Source organism: Entelurus aequoreus, linkage group LG25, assembly GCF_033978785.1.
Source record: "Entelurus aequoreus isolate RoL-2023_Sb linkage group LG25, RoL_Eaeq_v1.1, whole genome shotgun sequence".
In the NCBI taxonomy this organism is placed as follows: Eukaryota; Metazoa; Chordata; class Actinopteri; order Syngnathiformes; family Syngnathidae; genus Entelurus; species Entelurus aequoreus.
Window position 1 is genome coordinate 26,530,274 of NC_084755.1, and position 18,905 is coordinate 26,549,178.

The window sequence follows — 18,905 nt, forward strand, 5'->3', positions numbered from 1 at the left end:
GAAGTCGAACTTTCACATACTCTTAATATCCAATTACCGGTATATTCATTATTAATTATATATCCATTATGTAAATAAAATATGTACACATACACTACCGTTCAAAAGTTTGGGATCACCCAAACAATTTTGTGGAATAGCCTTAATTTCTAAGAACAAGAATAGACTGTCGAGTTTCAGATGAAAGTTCTCTTTTTCTGGCCATTTTGAGCGTTTAATTGACCCCACAAATGTGATGCTCCAGAAACTCAATCTGCTCAAAGGAAGGTCAGTTTTGTAGCTTCGGTAACGAGCTAAACTGTTTTCAGATGTGTGAACATGATTGCACAAGGGTTTTCTAATCATCAATTAGCCTTCTGAGCCAATGAGCAAACACATTGTACCATTAGAACACTGGAGTGATAGTTGCTGGAAATGGGCCTCTATACACCTATGTAGATATTGCACCAAAAACCAGACATTTGCAGCTAGAATAGTCATTTACCACATTAGCAATGTATAGAGTGTATTTCTTTAAAGTTAAGACTAGTTTAAAGTTATCTTCATTGAAAAGTACAGTGCTTTTCCTTCAAAAATAAGGACATTTCAGGGTGACCCCAAACTTTTGAACGGTAGTGTATATATGTATAGGCTATATATACACGGTATATATATATAAATATACATATAGTTTCTTTACATACAGTCGGCCTTCGACCAATTTTTTTTAGCTCAATGTGGCCCCCTAAGTCAGAAGGTTTGGGCACACCTGGAATAAATTGCTTTTAAGTTTGATTTAAAAGCTTGATTTTGAAGTTTGATTTAAAAATTTATAAAAAAAAGTGTTCCACACGAAAAAACTGTGAAAAAATGCATATTTGGCCTGAAAAATAGTTACTTGAATAAAAGTTCTAACTGAAAGTTGCATTTCTGCTGGGTCACGTTTCCCTGGTTCTCCCCACCGTCAGCAGACTCATCTGCCTTGTCATGTCCCAGTGCAAGGAAGCTGGGTCATGTGAAGCAACACTTCCCATCTGTGTCAGCAAAAGCGTGCCTGCCTATAAATGGGGGCCGGCTGCATCAGCCAGGCCAGAGGGAGCGACAAGTGTCAGAAGAAACATCAGAACCATGAAGAATACAAGAAAATATGAGGCGGCCAGGTATGTCCAAGCACAGGTGTGGCTTTTAACATCTTGGTGTGTAATATTGTGTCACCAACAGCGACCTATCAGAGGAGATTAAAGCCGCCACCAAGGACAACCATGTCCGAGCTGAAAACACAGAGCTGATGCTGAGTTACCAGAAAGGGAAGATCACCCTTCCTCAGTACAAGGTTGGTCCTGCACACTAACGCCTCCGCTTTCATGAAGCATCAAACAGGAGACAGCCTATCATCCACTATGTCAGGGGTGCCCACACTTTTTATGCAGGCGAGCTACTTTTCAATTGACCAAGTCGAGGGGATCTACCTCATCATAATATGTGTGTGAATATATATATATATATATATATATATATATATATATATATATATATATATATATATATATATATATATATATATGGAATATACGTTAGGTCAGGAAAAAACACAGGGGCTATTTCATCCCTACAAGCCTGTTTCACAGGTTTCCCTGCTCTTCAGGGGATTTTACAATACAGGATATACAGTACAGGCCAAAAGTTTGGACACACCTTCTCATTCCAATGCGTTTTCTTTATTTTCGTGACTATTTACATTGTAGATTGTCACTGAAGGCATCAAAACTATGAATGAACACACGTGGAGTTATGTACTTATCAAAAAAAGGTGAAATAACTGAAAACATGTTTTATATGATTTTGCACACTCTTGGCATTCTCTCAATGAGCTTCAAGAGGTAGTCACCTGAAATGGTTTTCACGTTACAGGTGTGCTTGAAGCTCATCGACAGAATGCCAAAACTGTGTGAAAAAGTAATCAGAGCAAAGGGTGGCTATTTTGAAGAAACTAGAATATAAAACATGTTTTCAGATATTTCACCTTTTTTTATTAAGTACATAACTCCACATGTGTTCATTCATAGTTTTGATGCCTTCAGTGACAATCTACAATGTAAACAGTCATAAAAATAAAGAAAACCCATTGAATGAGAAGGTGTGTCTTAACTTTTGGCAATATAGATGTTTTTGTTAACAAGTTAAATGTGTTCAATGATAATACGAGCATGTTTAACACATATAGATTCCTTTCTTTCATGAAGACAAGAATATAAGTTGGTGTATTACCTGATTCTGATGACTTGCATTGATTGGAATCAGACAGTAGTGATGAGAACGTCCACATTTTCAAATGGAGGAGAAAAAAAGTCCTCCTTTCTGTCCAATACCACATGAAAGTGGTTGCTTTTTGCCATCTTATTTGTCCAGCTTCCATACTCCTTTTTATACACTTTACAAGAAATACATTGGCGGCAAACTCCGTAGCTTGCTAGCTTGTGTGCGCTAGCTTTCTGAGACTTTTATTTTGTTAGTGCAGGCAGGATGGAGCAGCGCTTTTATTGTGAAGACAGGAACTGTGCGGTCGGTCCTTAGAGTTTTGATGGCAGGTACGGCGCGAGAGTCTGTTGAAATAAAAAGTGTTTCTTGCCTTCTTGTCGGTCGTTTTTTCTTAATAATGATCTGGCAGCAGCCAGAGTCATCTCACAAGACCTTCGGGTGCCGTGAATGTCAATCAAGTGACGAAAGTGACGTCTTAGTGAAGATTGATGATCGCTCATTTTTAGGTCTATTTTTTTAATGCCTGGCTGGCGATGGACTGACACACCATCCACCATCGACCGGTAGCTCGCCATCGACCTAATAGGAACCCCTGGACTAGTCATTAATGCACTTCCTGCCCTTGTCAGCTCCTGCTGTGCTCCCTCTACGAGATCTACAAGGTGCTGGAAGAGGAGATGGATAAGAATTGCGCCCACCCGGCGATCGCACCGATATACTTCCCTCAGGAGCTGGACCGCCTGGAGAGTCTGGAGAGCGACATGGAGCACTTTTTTGGCCCCGACTGGCGAGGGAAGGTGGTCGTTCCTGCGGCCACGCACGTCTACACTCAGAGGCTGCGGCAGGTCAGTGCAATGATGTCACCACAAACAAACTGTAGTAGCTCAACTCGTCAGCGTCATTGGTTCTGTGACCAGGCTCTCAACTCAAAACACTTGTATCTCAAATCAACTTCACTTCAATTTCAATCCATTTAGAATGTGCAATTTTGACTTGTACACATGCCTTTTAGAAAGAAAATCACACTTTGAGATAATAATAGTTGTATAAGACAGGGGTGTCCAAAGTGCAGCCCGGGGGCCATTTGCGGCCCGCGGCTCATTTTAAAAATGCTGCTACAAAAAAAAAACATACAAAAAGAAATAAAAGAGCAAACAGGTATGATGAGAAAATGTTGCAGATTTGACTATAATAAATTAAAGTAAACTGTAAAAAAATAATACTTAAATTAAATGCATTTTGGTATAAATTATTGGCCTATTAAAGGCTCTGATTACTTCACATGAAATATTTTACTTTGAAATATTTTTGGGGGAGAAATATTTCATTTTTTGTGTGTTTGCCAAATAAATACAACAAGGTTTTCTTTAACAAAAAGGGCATAAAACATAAGAAAACAAAGAATTATGAAAACTTATAAATGACAGTTAGATCTGAAGTTGATTTAAGATTTAAGTGTTGATAGTAAAAATAATATATATTGACATATTCTCTCATTTTTGACACTTTTATGATAGGGCCTTTTTAAAATGCTACTAAAAAAACATAAAAAAAGAAATAAAACAGCAAACAGGTGTAATGAGAAAATGTTGCAGATTTGACTCTAATTAAATAAACTGTAAAAAATAACAATATTTAAATTAAATTAATTTTGGTATGAATTATTGGCCTATTAAAGGCTCTGATTACTTCACATTAAATATTCCACTTTGAAATATTTTTTGGGGAAAATATAGCATTATTGGTGTGTTTGCCAAATAAATAAAACAAATGTTTTCTTTGAGATAAAGGGCATAAAACACAAGAAAACAAAGAATTATGAAAACTTATAAATGACAGATATAGATCTGAAGTTGATCTACGGATTTAAGTGTTTAAAGTAAAAATAATACAGTCGTGGTCAAAAGTTTACATACACTTGTAAAGAACATAATGTCATGGCTGTCTTGAGTTTCCAATCATTTCTACAACTCTTATTTTTTTGTGATAGAGTGACTGGAGCACATACTTGTTGGTCACAAAAAACATTCATGAAGTTTGGTTCTTTTATGAATTTATTATGGGTCTACTAAAAATGTGACTAAATCTGCTGGGTCACTGTTTGGCCACAATTTCCCAGCAATCTGCTTGGTATTTAATGCCAGGAACACCAACCCTTACCGTCAAGCATGGTGGTGGTAGTATTATGCTCTGGGCCTGTTTTGCTGCCAATAGAACTGGTGCTTTACAACGAGTAAATGGGACAATGAAAAAGGAGGATTACCTCCAAATTCTTCAGCACAACACAAAATCATCAGCTCTGAGGTTGGGTCTTGGGTGCAATTGGGTGTTCCAACAGGACAATGACCCCAAACACACGTCAAAAGTGGTAAAGGAATGGCTAAATCAGGCTACAATTAAGGTTTTAGAATGGCCTTCCCAAAGTCCTGACTTAAACGTGTGGACAATGCTGAAGAAACAAGTCCATGTCAGAAAACCAACATATTTAGCTGAACTGCACCAATTTTGTCAAGAGGAGTGGTCAAAAATTCAACCAGAAGCTTGTGGATGGCTACCAAAAGCGCCTTATTGCAGTGAAACTTGCCAAGGGACATGTACGGTAAACAAATATTAACATTGCTGTATGTATACTTTTGACCCAGCCGATTTGCTCACATTTTAAGTAGACCCATAATAAATTCATGAAAGAACCAAACTTCATGAATGTTTTTTGTGACCAACAAGTATGTGCTCCAATCACTATCACAAAAAAATAAGAGTTGTAGAAATTATTGGAAACTCAAGACAGCCATGACATTATGTCCTTCACAAGTGTATGTAAACTTTTGACCACGACTGTACATATTGATGTATTATCTTTTTTTAACACTTTTATGAGTGGGGCCCTTCTAAAATGCTACTAAAAAACATAAAAATGAAATAAAAGAGCAAACAGGTGTCATGAGAAAATGTTGCAGATTTGACTCTAATAATATAGAGCTGCCATGCAGGCAGTTTTGTTTACTTAAAAGCCGTCAGAAAATAATATTTAAATAAATAAATTCTGGTATGAATTATTGGCCTATTAAAAGCTCTGATTATTTCACATGAAATATTCCACTTTGAAATATTTTTTGGGGAAAATATTGCATTTTTTGTGTGTAATATATATATATAAATAAAACAAGGTTTTCTTGGACAAAAAGGGCATAAAAGATAAAAAAAAAACATGTTTTTTTGTTGTTGTTTTTTTACAAAAAATGGCATAAAAGATAATAATGTTTTTACTTTATAGTATGTCAGCAGATATACCTGAAGTTGATCTATAGATATTCTGGCGTAGAAAAGTAAAAAAAAAAAAGAATATAAAACTTTTTTTTAACACTAATGAATGAGACCCTTTAGGCTCCCTGAGACCTTTAACAATAACCAAAATTGAGGAGAGTCCTCATGGGTACAATATATATTTTATTGGTTTTAAAAATTTAAAATATCAAAATGACTCCCGAATGCTTTCATTTTTCATTATGTGGCCCTAATTGGAAAATGTTTGGACACCCCTGTTATAAAACAATACAAAAGAACAGGGGCTCTCTTTTTGACCTTGGGGCCCAACTTTACCACTACAGACGGTTTGTGGCCCATTCAAATATTGACACTGAATAATTAATCTTACACTTGATTTTAATCATGTTCAATAATTATATCTAACCTACTTACAGTTTAACAGGATAAATCTTGTCAAATGATATGAAAACATGCTAATCACAAAGTCTATCATCAAGACTTAGGTCAGGCTGATTAGAACAATAAATACTAATCAAATATACTGCAAAAAAAGGGACTCATGAATAACCGATGAAAAATACATTTACATAAAATTACAAAATGCCAAAATGCATACATTCTAACAAAATGAATAAAGGATAATAATAATACATATGTTTTCATAAATAAAGGGGAAAAATGAATATAGTTTCACCATTTTAGTCATAATTTTTGCGCTTAAGAAACTTCTCTATGACTTTAGCTCCAGACTTCTGTTTGTTTGATATTGTCATTACTGCCACAAGTAGTGGAAAAGTCTATTACAACTGAGTACCGCCCATACGGACCACAGCTGAGAAACATATATTTTTTGGCGGCCCTCTACGGGGTGCTCGCAACCCATTTGTGGTTAAAAAACACTGCCAACTCCTGTCGTTTTATGACGTAACACATCTCCGCCAAACACACCATCGGCGGCTTCTCCATATTTTCATGGGTGAATGTCCGCCGTTAAGACATTATTCTACAAACCCTGTTTCCATATGAGTTGGGAAATTGTGTTTCATGTAAATATAAACGGAATACAATGATTTGCAAATCCTTTTCAACCCATATTCAATTGAGTGCACTACAAAGACAAGATATTTGATGTTCAAACTCATAAACTTTATTTTTTTTTTGCAAATAATAATTAACTTAGAATTTCATGGCTGCAACACGTGCCAAAGTAGTTGGGAAAGGGCATGTTCACCACTGTGTTACACGGCCTTTCCTTTTAACAACACTCAGTAAACGTTTGGGAACTGAGGAGACACATTTTTGAAGCTTCTCAGGTGGAATTCTTTCCCATTCTTGCTTGAATGGTAGATGTAACACGTGGCTTGGCATTGTCTTGCTGAAATAAGCAGGGGCGTCCGTGGTAACGTTGCTTGGATGGCAACATATGTTGCTCCAAAACCTGTATGTACCTTTCAGCACTAATGGTGCCTTCACAGATGTGTAAGTTACCCATGTCTTGGGCACTAACACACCCCCATACCATCACAGATGCTGGCTTTTCAACTTTGCGCCTATAACAATCCGGATGGTTCTTTTCCTCTTTGGTCCGGAGGACACGACGTCCACAGTTTCCAAAAACAATTTGAAATGTGGACTCGTCAGACCACAGAACACTTTTCCACTTTGTATCAGTCCATCTTAGATGAGCTCAGGCCCAGCGAAGCCGACGGCGTTTCTGGGTGTTGTTGATGAACGGTTTTTGCCTTGCATAGGAGAGTTTTAACTTGCACTTACAGATGTAGCGACCAACTGTAGTTACTGACAGTGGTTTTCTGAAGTGTTCCTGAGCCCATGTGGTGATATCCTTTACACACTGATGTCGCTTGTTGATGCAGTACAGCCTGAGGGATCGAAGGTCACAGGCTTAGCTGCTTACGTGCAGTGATTTCTCCAGATTCTCTGAACCCTTTGATGATATTACGGGCCGTAGATGGTGAAATCCCTAAATTCCTTGCAATAGCTGGTTGAAAAAGGTTTTTCTTAAACTGTTCAACAATTTGCTCACGCATTTGTTGACAAAGTGGTGACCCTCGCCCCATCCTTGTTTGTGAATGACTGAGCATTTCATGGAATCTACTTTTATACCCAATCATGGCACCCACCTGTTCCCAATTTGCCTGTTCACCTGTGGGATGTTCCAAATAAGTGTTTGATGAGCATTCCTCAACTTTATCAGTATTTATTGCCACCTTTCCCAACTTCTTTGTCACGTGTTGCTGGCATCAAATTCTAAAGTTAATGATTATCAGTTTGAACATCAAATATGTTGTCTTTGTAGCATATTCAACTGAATATGGGTTGAAAATGATTTGCAAATCATTGTATTCCGTTTATATTTACATCTAACACAATTTCCCAACTCATATGGAAACGGGGTTTGTAACATCCTTGACTGGCGTTAAAATCCACCTGCCTCAGTACGGCGCCGACTAGCAGTGACACGCTCCAATTGCTTTGTCAAGTCAACGACACACTCGGGTATGTTTTTAATGATTTATTTATTTAATTTAAATGAATATTAATTTATTTTACCTTGTCTTTCACACTCACTTTCTTCCTTCCAATAATCCTGTAACAATACCAAAAGTGCTTTCCAGTATCACTTTGATACTCTCTGGCTATAAAATAATCGATGTTTTGGGCGGGTTCGCTGTGGTAACTCATGGTGAGGATGTTTGTATCTCAAATGTTTGCTTGCAACTTCAAGCACAACAACTAGCCAAGCGACAGCTCTTATCTAAAGACATTCTTAAGTTGAGGTATCACTGTAACTCCAATTGTTTTGTTTAGGGTATACCGGTACTAGTATAGTATTGCGGTACTAATGAATCAGAATGCTTTAAGACATGGCTAGCTTGCTAGCAGCTAACATCCATCCGCAGTTGGCAGAGTTTTAGCTACTTCTAAATCACTAATCCTTGTCTCCATGGCGACAAATAAAGTACATTTCTTACAAGTATTATTATCACTGGAGGGCGAGGAATAGCTAAACATGCTTCACTACACACCGTAGGAGGATACAACAGCTCACCGGCGTCACTGCTAACAAAAGCTAGCGCGCCTGAATGTAAACAAACGCCAAGGGTGGATCTACACCTGACATCCACTGTAATGATACCAAGTGCAAGAGCGTATCTAGTTGATACTACTATGATTTGATCAATATTTTTTTTATTTAAAAATTCATATTATGTTTATAAACTCAGGAAATAGGTGAGGACTTTGAATATGACCAATGTAACTACTTGGTATCGGAGCGATACCTAAATTTGTGGTATCATCCAAAACTAATGTAAAGGATCAAACAACAAAAGAGTAAGTGATTATTACATTTTAACAGAAGTGTAGATAGAACACTAATCAACACAAGTAGATTAATACCCATTTTTACAGTTTGTCCTTCATAATGTTGACAAAATAATAGAATGATAAATGACACAATAAGTTACTGCATATGTCAGCAGACTAATTAGGAGCCTTTGTTTGTTTACTTTAAAAGACAAGTTGTCTAGTATGTTCACTATTTTATTTAAGGAAAAAATTGCAATAAGAAACATATGTTTAATGTACCCTAAAATTTATGTTAAAATAAAGCCACAAATGACATTTTTTGTGGTCCCCTTTATTTAGAAAAGTATTGAAAAGTATCGAAATATATTGGTATCGGGACTTACTTGCTGTTTTCCAATAAGCAGCATAACTGAAAAAATACATAACAGCTTATTTTTTTTTACAATTTCCAAAAAGCACCAAACAGGATGTTCTCAGAGGGAAGTGGTTTACAACTTACAGTGTCACAGAGTAGATGTTATTCATTGCATTTTCTGCAGAGGGTTTGTAATGGAGTGTCAAACCTACTTGGTTCAGTCCTGCCCGGGACTTGAACCTGGGTCGTTCACCTGAGAGAGATACGTGCTCGCTACCGAGCTAAAAGCCTGAGCTGTCAACCTGATAGCCAACACTGCTCTTAAGATTGTTAGGGAGTGAGGTTAACCAACGTACATGTTCTCCATTACACTCACCCCCGTACACCTCACTCTCATCCGGGTCACGGCACCAATGCTTGCTTTTTTTGTTTTGCCCAGGACCCAAACCTGGGTCGTTCGCCTGAGAGACAAACATACTAGCTACCGAGCTAAAAGCCTGAGCTGTCAACTAGACTGCCTCCGTTACACTCACCCGCATAGAACTTCATTCTAACCCGGATCACGGCACCAATGTAACCCGCTTGGTTCAGGCCTGCCCGGGACTTGAACCTGGGTCATTCGCTGAGCTAAAAGCCCAAGATGTCAACCTGATAGCCAACACTGCTCTTAATATAACCCGCATGGTTCAGTCCTTGCTTTTTTTGTTTTCCCCAGGACCCAAACCTGGGTCGTTCGCCTGAAAGACAAACGTGCTAGCTACCGAGTTAAAAGCCAGAGCTGTCAACCAGATAGCCTCCATTACAGTCACCCCCTTAAACTTCACTCTAATCCGGGTTCTAACCCACTTGGTTCAGTCCTGCCAGGGACTTGAACCTGGGTCGTTCACCTGAGAGACATACATGCTCGCTACCGAGCTAAAAGCCAGAGCTGTCAACCTGACAGCCAAACGTGCTCGCTACCGAGCGGTCAACAAGATAGCCTCCATTACACTCACCCCCATAAACCTCACACTAATCCGGGTCACGGCACCACTCCTAGTTCAGACTTGAACCTGGGTCGTTCACCTGAGAGACATACGTGCTCGCTACCGAGCTAAAAGCCCGAGCTGTCAACCTGACAGCCAACACTGCTCTTAAGTTTGTTAGGGAGTGAGGTTAACCAACGTACACATGGCTGTTCTCCGTTACACCTCACTCTCATCCGGGTCAAGGCACCCACTTTGTTCAGTTGTTGCTTTTGTTGTTTCCCCCAGGACCCAAACCTGGGTCGTTCGCCTGAGAGACAAACGTGCTCGCTACTGAGCTAAAAGCCTGAGCTGTCAACCTGGTAGCCAGCACTGCTCTTAATTTTGTTAGGGAGTCAGGTTTACCAACGACCACATGGCTGTTCTCCATTACACTCACCCCCGTACACCTCACTCTCATTCGGGTCACGGCACCAATGGAACCGCTTGGTTCAGTCCTTGCTTTTTTTGTTTTGCCTGGGACTTGACCCTGGGTCGTTCACCTGAGAGACAAACGTGCTCGCTACCGAGTTGTCAACCAGATAGCCTCCATTACACTCACCCCCATAAACCTCACTCTAATCCGGGTCACGGCACCACTCCTGGTTCAGACTTGAACCTGGGTCGTTCACCTGAGAGACATACGTGCTCGCTACCGAGCTAAAAGCCCGAGCTGTCAACCTGATAGCCAACACTGCTCTTAAGTTTGTTAGGGAGTGAGGTTAACCAACGTACACATGGCTGTTCTCGTTACACCTCACTCTCATCCGGGTCACGGCACCCGCTTTGTTCAGTTGTTGCTTTTTTTGTTTTCCCCAGGAATCAAACCTGGGTTGTTCGCCTGAGAGACAAACGTGCTCGCTACTGAGCTAAAAGCCTGAGCTGTCAACCTGGTAGCCAGCACTGCTCTTAATTTTGTTAGAGAGTCAGGTTAACCAAAATACACATGGCTTTTCTCCATTACACTCACCCCTGTACACCTCACTCTCATTCGGGTCACGGCACCAATGGAAACGCTTGGTTCAGTCCTTGCTTTTTTTGTTTTGCTTGGGACTTGACTCTGGGTCGTTCGCCTGAGAGACAAACGTGCTCGCTACCGAGCTGTCAACCAGATAGCCTCCATTACACTCACCCCCATAAACCTCACTCTAATCCGGGTCACGGCACCACTCCTGGTTCAGACTTGAACCTGGGTCGTTCACCTGAGAGACATACGTGCTCGCTACCGAGCTAAAAGCCCGAGCTATCAACCTGATAGCCAACACTGCTCTTAAGTTTGTTAGGGAGTGAGGTTAACCAATGTACACATGGGTGTTCTCGTTACACCTCACTCTCATCCGGGTCACGGCACCCGCTTTGTTCAGTTGTTGCTTTTTTTGTTTTCCCCAGGAATCAAACCTGGGTTGTTCGCCTGAGAGACAAACGTGCTCGCTACTGAGCTAAAAGCCTGAGCTGTCAACCTGGTAGCCAGCACTGCTCTTAATTTTGTTAGGGAGTCAGGTTAACCAACATACACATGGCTGTTCTCCATTACACTCACCCCTGTACACCTCACTCTCATTCGGGTCACGGCACCAATGGAAACGCTTGGTTCAGTCCTTGCTTTTTTTGTTTTGCTTGGGACTTGACTCTGGGTCGTTCGCCTGAGAGACAAACGTGCTCGCTACCGAGTTGTCAACCAGATAGCCTCCATTACACTCACCCCCCATAAACCTCACTCTAATCCGGGTCACGGCACCACTCCTGGTTCAGACTTGAACCTGGGTCGTTCACCTGAGAGACATACGTGCTCGCTACCGAGCTAAAAGCCCGAGCTGTCAACCTGACAGCCAACACTGCTCTTAAGTTTGTTAGGGAGTGAGGTTAACCAACGTACACATGGCTGTTCTCCGTTACACCTCACTCTCATCCGGGTCACGGCACCCGCTTTGTTCAGTTGTTGCTTTTTTTGTTTTCCCCAGGAATCAAACCTGGGTTGTTCGCCTGAGAGACAAACGTGCTCGCTACTGAGCTAAAAGCCTGAGCTGTCAACCTGGTAGCCAGCACTGCTCTTAATTTTGTTAGGGAGTCAGGTTAACCAACATACACATGGCTGTTCTCCATTACACTCACCCCTGTACACCTCACTCTCATTCGGGTCACGGCACCAATGGAAACGCTTGGTTCAGTCCTTGCTTTTTTTGTTTTGCCTGGGACTTGACCCTGGGTCGTTCACCTGAGAGACAAACGTGCTCGCTACCGAGTTGTCAACCAGATAGCCTCCATTACACTCACCCCCCATAAACCTCACTCTAATCCGGGTCACGGCACCACTCCTGGTTCAGACTTGAACCTGGGTCGTTCACCTGAGAGACATACGTGCTCGCTACCGAGCTAAAAGCCCGAGCTGTCAACCTGATAGCCAACACTGCTCTTAAGTTTGTTAGGGAGTGAGGTTAACCAACGTACACATGGCTGTTCTCGTTACACCTCACTCTCATCCGGGTCACGGCACCCGCTTTGTTCAGTTGTTGCTTTTTTTGTTTTCCCCAGGAATCAAACCTGGGTTGTTCGCCTGGGAGACAAACGTGCTCACTACTGAGCTAAAAGCCTGAGCTGTCAACCTGGTAGCCAGCACTGCTCTTAATTTTGTTAGGGAGTCAGGTTAACCAACGACCACATGGCTGTTCTCCATTACACTCACCCCCGTACACCTCACTCTCATTCGGGTCACGGCACCAATGGAACCGCTTGGTTCAGTCCTTGCTTTTTTTGTTTTGCCTGGGACTTGACCCTGGGTCGTTCGCCTGAGAGACAAACGTGCTCGCTACCGAGTTGTCAACCAGATAGCCTCCATTACACTCACCCCCATAAACCTCACTCTAATCCGGGTCACGGCACCACTCCTGGTTCAGACTTGAACCTGGGTCGTTCACCTGAGAGACATACGTGCTCGCTACCGAGCTAAAAGCCCGAGCTGTCAACCTGATAGCCAACACTGCTCTTAAGTTTGTTAGGGAGTGAGGTTAACCAACGTACACATGGCTGTTCTCGTTACACCTCACTCTCATCCGGGTCACGGCACCCGCTTTGTTCAGTTGTTGCTTTTTTTGTTTTCCCCAGGAATCAAACCTGGGTTGTTCGCCTGAGAGACAAACGTGCTCGCTACTGAGCTGAAAGCCTGAGCTGTCAACCTGGTAGCCAGCACTGCTCTTAATTTTGTTAGGGAGTCAGGTTAACCAACATACACATGGCTGTTCTCCATTACACTCACCCCTGTACACCTCACTCTCATTCGGGTCACGGCACCAATGGAACCGCTTGGTTCAGTCCTTGCTTTTTTTGTTTTGCTTGGGACTTGACTCTGGGTCGTTCGCCTGAGAGACAAACGTGCTCGCTACCGAGTTGTCAACCAGATAGCCTCCATTACACTCACCCCCATAAACCTCACTCTAATCCGGGTCACGGCACCACTTCTGGTTCAGACTTGAACCTGGGTCGTTCACCTGAGAGACATACGTGCTCGCCACCGAGCTAAAATCCCAAGCGGTCAACCTGATAGATAGGGAGTGAGGTTCTCCGTTACACTCACCCCCGTACACCTGACTCTAATCCGGGTCACGGCACCTTGCTTTTTTCGGTTTGCCCAGGACCCAAATCTGGGTCGTTCGCCTTATAGACAAACGTGCTGTCAACCAGATAGGCTCCGTTACACTCACCAGTATAGAATTTCCCCCTAATCCGGGTCACGGCACCGATGTACCTCCGCTTAATACACTGGAATTGTCGCGAAATTGAATCGTGATTTTGTCGTTCTTTGTAGCACACTCGACCGTGGCTCTAATGACCTGGCAGTGATTTACAGCCCGTGTCTGAGAGGGGGCGCTATTCAGCACCCACACGCTAACTGGAACAGGTGGAAACAAATACAAAGAGTAAGATGTACTAATTGATTTTGCAGGTTGGTAAAGAGAATCCGACGCTGCTGGTGGCCCACGCATACACTCGGTACCTGGGAGATCTGTCAGGAGGACAGGTGTTGGGGAAAATTACCCAGAAATCCCTTGGGCTGTCGGGCAAAAAAGGGCTCTCGTTTTTCTCCTTCCCCGGCGTGAGCAGCCCGAACCGCTTCAAGCAGCTGTACAGGAGCCGCATGAACAGCATGGACCTGAGCCAGGAGGAGAGGGAGGCCGTGCTGGAGGAGGCGGTCGCCGCCTTCGACTTCAACACTCAGGTGACAATTTCCTGTTTCCTGTTTGCTGTGGGAACAGTTGGACTTTTAAAAGAGGAAACGGACGTTTGAGGAAATATGCTGACATTTGTTTTTTTTTGTGGCTTTCCTTCAGGTTTTTGATGACTTGCAGAAGCTTTTGGATGTCGTAACAGAACAATTGAAGATCGACAAGGCCAGCTTCCCGTCGTTTCCCAGCATGCACTTCACCATCGGACTGTGTGTCATAATAATGGCGACTGTGGGAATGGTCCTTGGTACCTGGTAGTATTTATTGTAACGCACTTTGCTAATCATCAGTTTTCTGAACATTTCTTAATTATAGTTGTAGGAGCCTAAATGATATTTAAGTTAATTTACATTTTATGGAAGGTGCTTTATGTTTATTCAGCCAAAATTTACTTTATTTGCATTATACGAAAACTTATATATTACATGCTTAGAATAATTATAAGGTACACTTTATTTGTAATTAGGGATGTCCGATAATGGCTTTTTGCCGATATCCGATATTCCGATATTGTCCAACTCTTTAATTACCGATACCGATATCAACCGATACCGATATATACAGTCGTGGAATTAACACAATATTATGCCTAATTTGGACAACCAGGTATGGTGAAGATAAGGTCCTTTAAAAAAAATAAAATAATAAGATAAATAAATTAAAAACATTTTCTTGAATACAAAAGAAAGTAAAACAATATAAAAACAGTTACATAGAAACTAGTAATTAATGAAAATGAGTAAAATTAACTGTTAAAGGGTAGTACTATTAGTGGACCAGCAGCACGCACAATCATGTGTGCTTACGGACTGTATCCCTTGCAGACTGTATTGATATATGTTGATATATAATGTAGGAACCAGAATATTAATAACAGAAATAAACAACCCTTTTGTGTGAATGAGTGTAAATGGGGGAGGGAGTTTTTTTTGGGTTGGTGCAATAATTGTAAGTGTATCTTGTGTTTTTTATGTTGATTTAATTAAAAAAAAACAAAAAAAAACAAAACAAAAAAAAACGATACCGATAATAAAAAAACCGATACCGATAATTGGCAGGCCGATATTATCGGACATCTCTACTTGTAATTATTATATTTGTCTGAATAATTTGATGATGTACAAACCTCGTTTCCATATGAGTGGGGAAATTGTGTTAGATGTAAATATAAACGGAATACAATTATTTGCAAATCCTTTACAACCCATATTCAGTTGAATGCACTACAAAGACAACATATTTGATGTTCAAACTCATAAACTTTATTATTATTTTTTTCAAATAATAATTAACTTAGAATTTCATGGCTGCAACACGTGCCAAAGTAGTTGGGAAAGGGCATGTTCACCACTGTGTTACATGGCCTTTTCTTTTAACAACACTCAATAAACGATTGGGAACTGAGGAAACTAATTGTTGAAGCTTTGAAAGTGGAATTCTTTCCCATTCTTGTTTTATGTACAGCTTCAGTTGTTCAACAGTCCTGGGTCTCCGCTGTCGTATTTTACGCTTCATAATGCGCCACACATTTTCGATGGGAGACAGGTCTGGACTGCAGGCGGGCCAGGAAAGTACCCGCACTCTTTTTTTACAAAGCCACGCTGTTGTAACACGTGCTGAATGTGGCTTGGCATTGTCTTGCTGAAATAAGCAGGGGCGTCCATGAAAAAGACAGCGCTTAGATGGCAGCATATGTTGTTCCAAAACCTGTATGTACCTTTCAGCATTAATGGTGCCTTCACAGATGTGTAAGTTACCCATGCCTTGGGCACTAATGCACCCCCATACCATCACAGATGCTGGCTTTTGAACTTTGCGCCGATAACAGTCCGGATGGTTCGCTTCCCCTTTGGTCCGGATGACACAATGTCGAATATTTCCAAAAACAACTTGAAATTTATCATTTTAATGTGGACTCGTCAGACCACAGAACACTTTTCCACTTTGCATGAGTCCATCTTAGATGATCTCGGGCCCAGAGAAGCCGGCAGCGTTTCTGGGTGTTGTTGATAAATGGCTTTCGCTTTGCATAGTAGAGCTTTAACTTGCAATTACAGATGTAGCGACCAACTGTATTTAGTGACAGTGGTTTTCTGAAGTGTTCCTGAGCCCATGTGGTGATATCCTTTAGAGATTGATGTCGGTTTTTGATACAGTGCCGTCTGAGGGATCGAAGGTCACGGTCATTCAATGTTGGTTTCCAGCCATGCCGCTTACGTGGAGTGATTTCTCCAGATTCTCTGAACCTTTTGATGATATTCTGGACCGTAGATGTTGAAATCCCTAAATTTCTTGCAATTGCACTTTGAGAAAGGTTGTTCTTAAACTGTTTGACTATTTGCTCACGCAGTTGTGGACAAAGGGGTGTACCTCGCCCCATCCTTTCTTGTGAAAGACAGAGCATTTTTTGGGAAGCTGTTTTTATACCCAATCATGGCACCCACCTGTTCCCAATTAGCCTGCACACCTGTGGGATGTTCCAAAAAAGTGTTTGATGAGCATTCCTCAACTTTATCAGTATTTATTGCCACCTTTCCCAACTTCTTTGTCACGTGTTGCTGGCATCAAATTCTAAAGTTAATGATTATTTGCAAAAAAACAAAAGTTTATCAGTTTGAACATCAAATATGTTGTCTTTGTAGCATATTCAACTGAATATGGGTTGAAAATGATTTGCAAATAATTGTATTCCGTTTATATTTACATCTAACACAATTTCCCAACTCATATGGAAACGGGGTTTGTACTATTTTATACTGCTTTAATACAGTGAAGATTACGTAACTGTTTAATAGCATATACGGCGGAAGGATCTGTGTGGTAATATGGTTTGGACACAAAGTATTGTGGGTAATGGCAGTCAGGTATGGTGTAATCGAGCCACACAGTTTTTTGACCTTACTCTTACTTTTTCTAACTCTTTCTTACTGTAACAAACTCGCTTTATTTTTCCATTCATTTGTTCCCACATTGTTATTGTTTTCCGTTTTTGAATGATTAAGTTCACAAGTAAACGATACAAAACGAAGAGGAGCGTCTGGAGTTTTGTTTGTTGTTGCCGCAGCAAGCGGAGCAGGAGAAAGTAGAGAAGCGTCAAGCTAAGGCTTCATTAGGAATCTACAAAAGTTACCCGTTACGTTACCAAAAAAGTAATTGAGTTACTAACGGAATTACTCTTTAATAAATGTAACTAATTACCAGGGAAAGTAATTACAAAACCCAACACCAGTGAAGTTGGCACGTTGTGTAAATGGTAAATAAAAACAGAATACAATGATTTGCGAATCCTTTTCAACTTATATTCAATTGACTAGACTGCAAAGACAAGATATTTAACGTTCAAACTGGAAAACTTGGTTATTTTTTGCAAATATTATCTAATTTGGAATTTGATGCCTGCAACATGTTTCAAAAAAGCTGGCACAAGTGGCAAAAAAGACTGAGAAAGGTGAGGAATGCTCATCACACACTTACAGTATGTGGAACATCCCACAGGTGAACAGGCTAATTGGGAACAGGTGGGTGCCATGATTGGGTATAAAAGCAGCTTCCATGAAATGATCAGTCATTCACAAACAAGGATGGGGCGAGGGTCACCACTTTGTGAACAAATGCGTGAGCAAATTGTTCAACAGTTTAAGAACAACATTTCTCAACGAGCTATTGCTAGAAATGTTTGGATTTCACCTACTAAGGTCTGTAATATCAAAAGGTTCAAATAATCTGGAGAAATCACTGCACTTAACATTGAATGCCCGTGACCTTGGGCGGTACCGCATCAAAAAGCGCCATCGGTGTGTAAAGGATATCACCACATGGGCTCAGGAACACTTCAGAAACCCACTGTCAGTAACTACAGTTGGTCGCTACATCTGTAAGTGCAAGTTAAAACTCTACTATGCAAAGCCAAAGCCATTTATCAACAACACCCAGAAACGCCGCCGGCTTCGCTGGGCCTGAGCTCATCTAAGATGGACTGATGCAAAGTGGAAAAGTGTTCTGTGGTCTGACGAGTCCACATTTAAAATTGTTTTTGGAAACTGTGGACTTCGTGTCCTCCGGACCAAAGAGGAAAAGAACCATCCAGATTGTTATAAGCGCAAAGTTGAAAAGCCAGCATCTGTGATGGTATGGGAGTGTATTAGTGCCCAAGACATGGGTAACTTACACATCTGTGAAGGCGCCATTAATGCTGAAAGGTACATACAGGTTTTGGAGCAACATATGTTGCCATCCAAGCAACATTATCATGGACGCCCCTGCTTATTTCAGCAAGACAATGCCTTTTAAAAGGCGGGGCCTGTTGCCTAGTGACGTATGACGTCATCGAGGGTTTCAAGGGAGCTGTGTTTGTTAGCTTTAGCAGTGCTAGCTCTTTTGAATATTTTCACCGGATTGCCTCACCTCTGCTTCATTAAGAGATTGAACGTGCTTCCATGTCTGTCATGTCTTCTTGTCAACAAACGGGGTATTGTTTGGATGGCAGGTTTG

The 18,905-nt window shown here is 41.1% G+C and overlaps 1 protein-coding gene across 1 annotated transcript; it reads left to right on the forward strand.

Annotated features, from left to right (window-relative positions):
- Positions 1-1,082: 1,082 nt before the first annotated feature.
- Positions 1,083-18,176, forward strand: hmox1a (heme oxygenase 1a). Its single transcript, XM_062037067.1, has 5 exons — positions 1,083-1,139; positions 1,201-1,312; positions 2,868-3,083; positions 14,135-14,407; positions 14,520-18,176. Exons 1-5 carry the CDS (start codon positions 1,108-1,110, stop codon positions 14,670-14,672), a joined length of 786 nt encoding a protein of 261 aa, XP_061893051.1. The 5' UTR covers positions 1,083-1,107; the 3' UTR covers positions 14,673-18,176.
- The last annotated feature ends 729 nt before the right edge of the window (positions 18,177-18,905 follow it).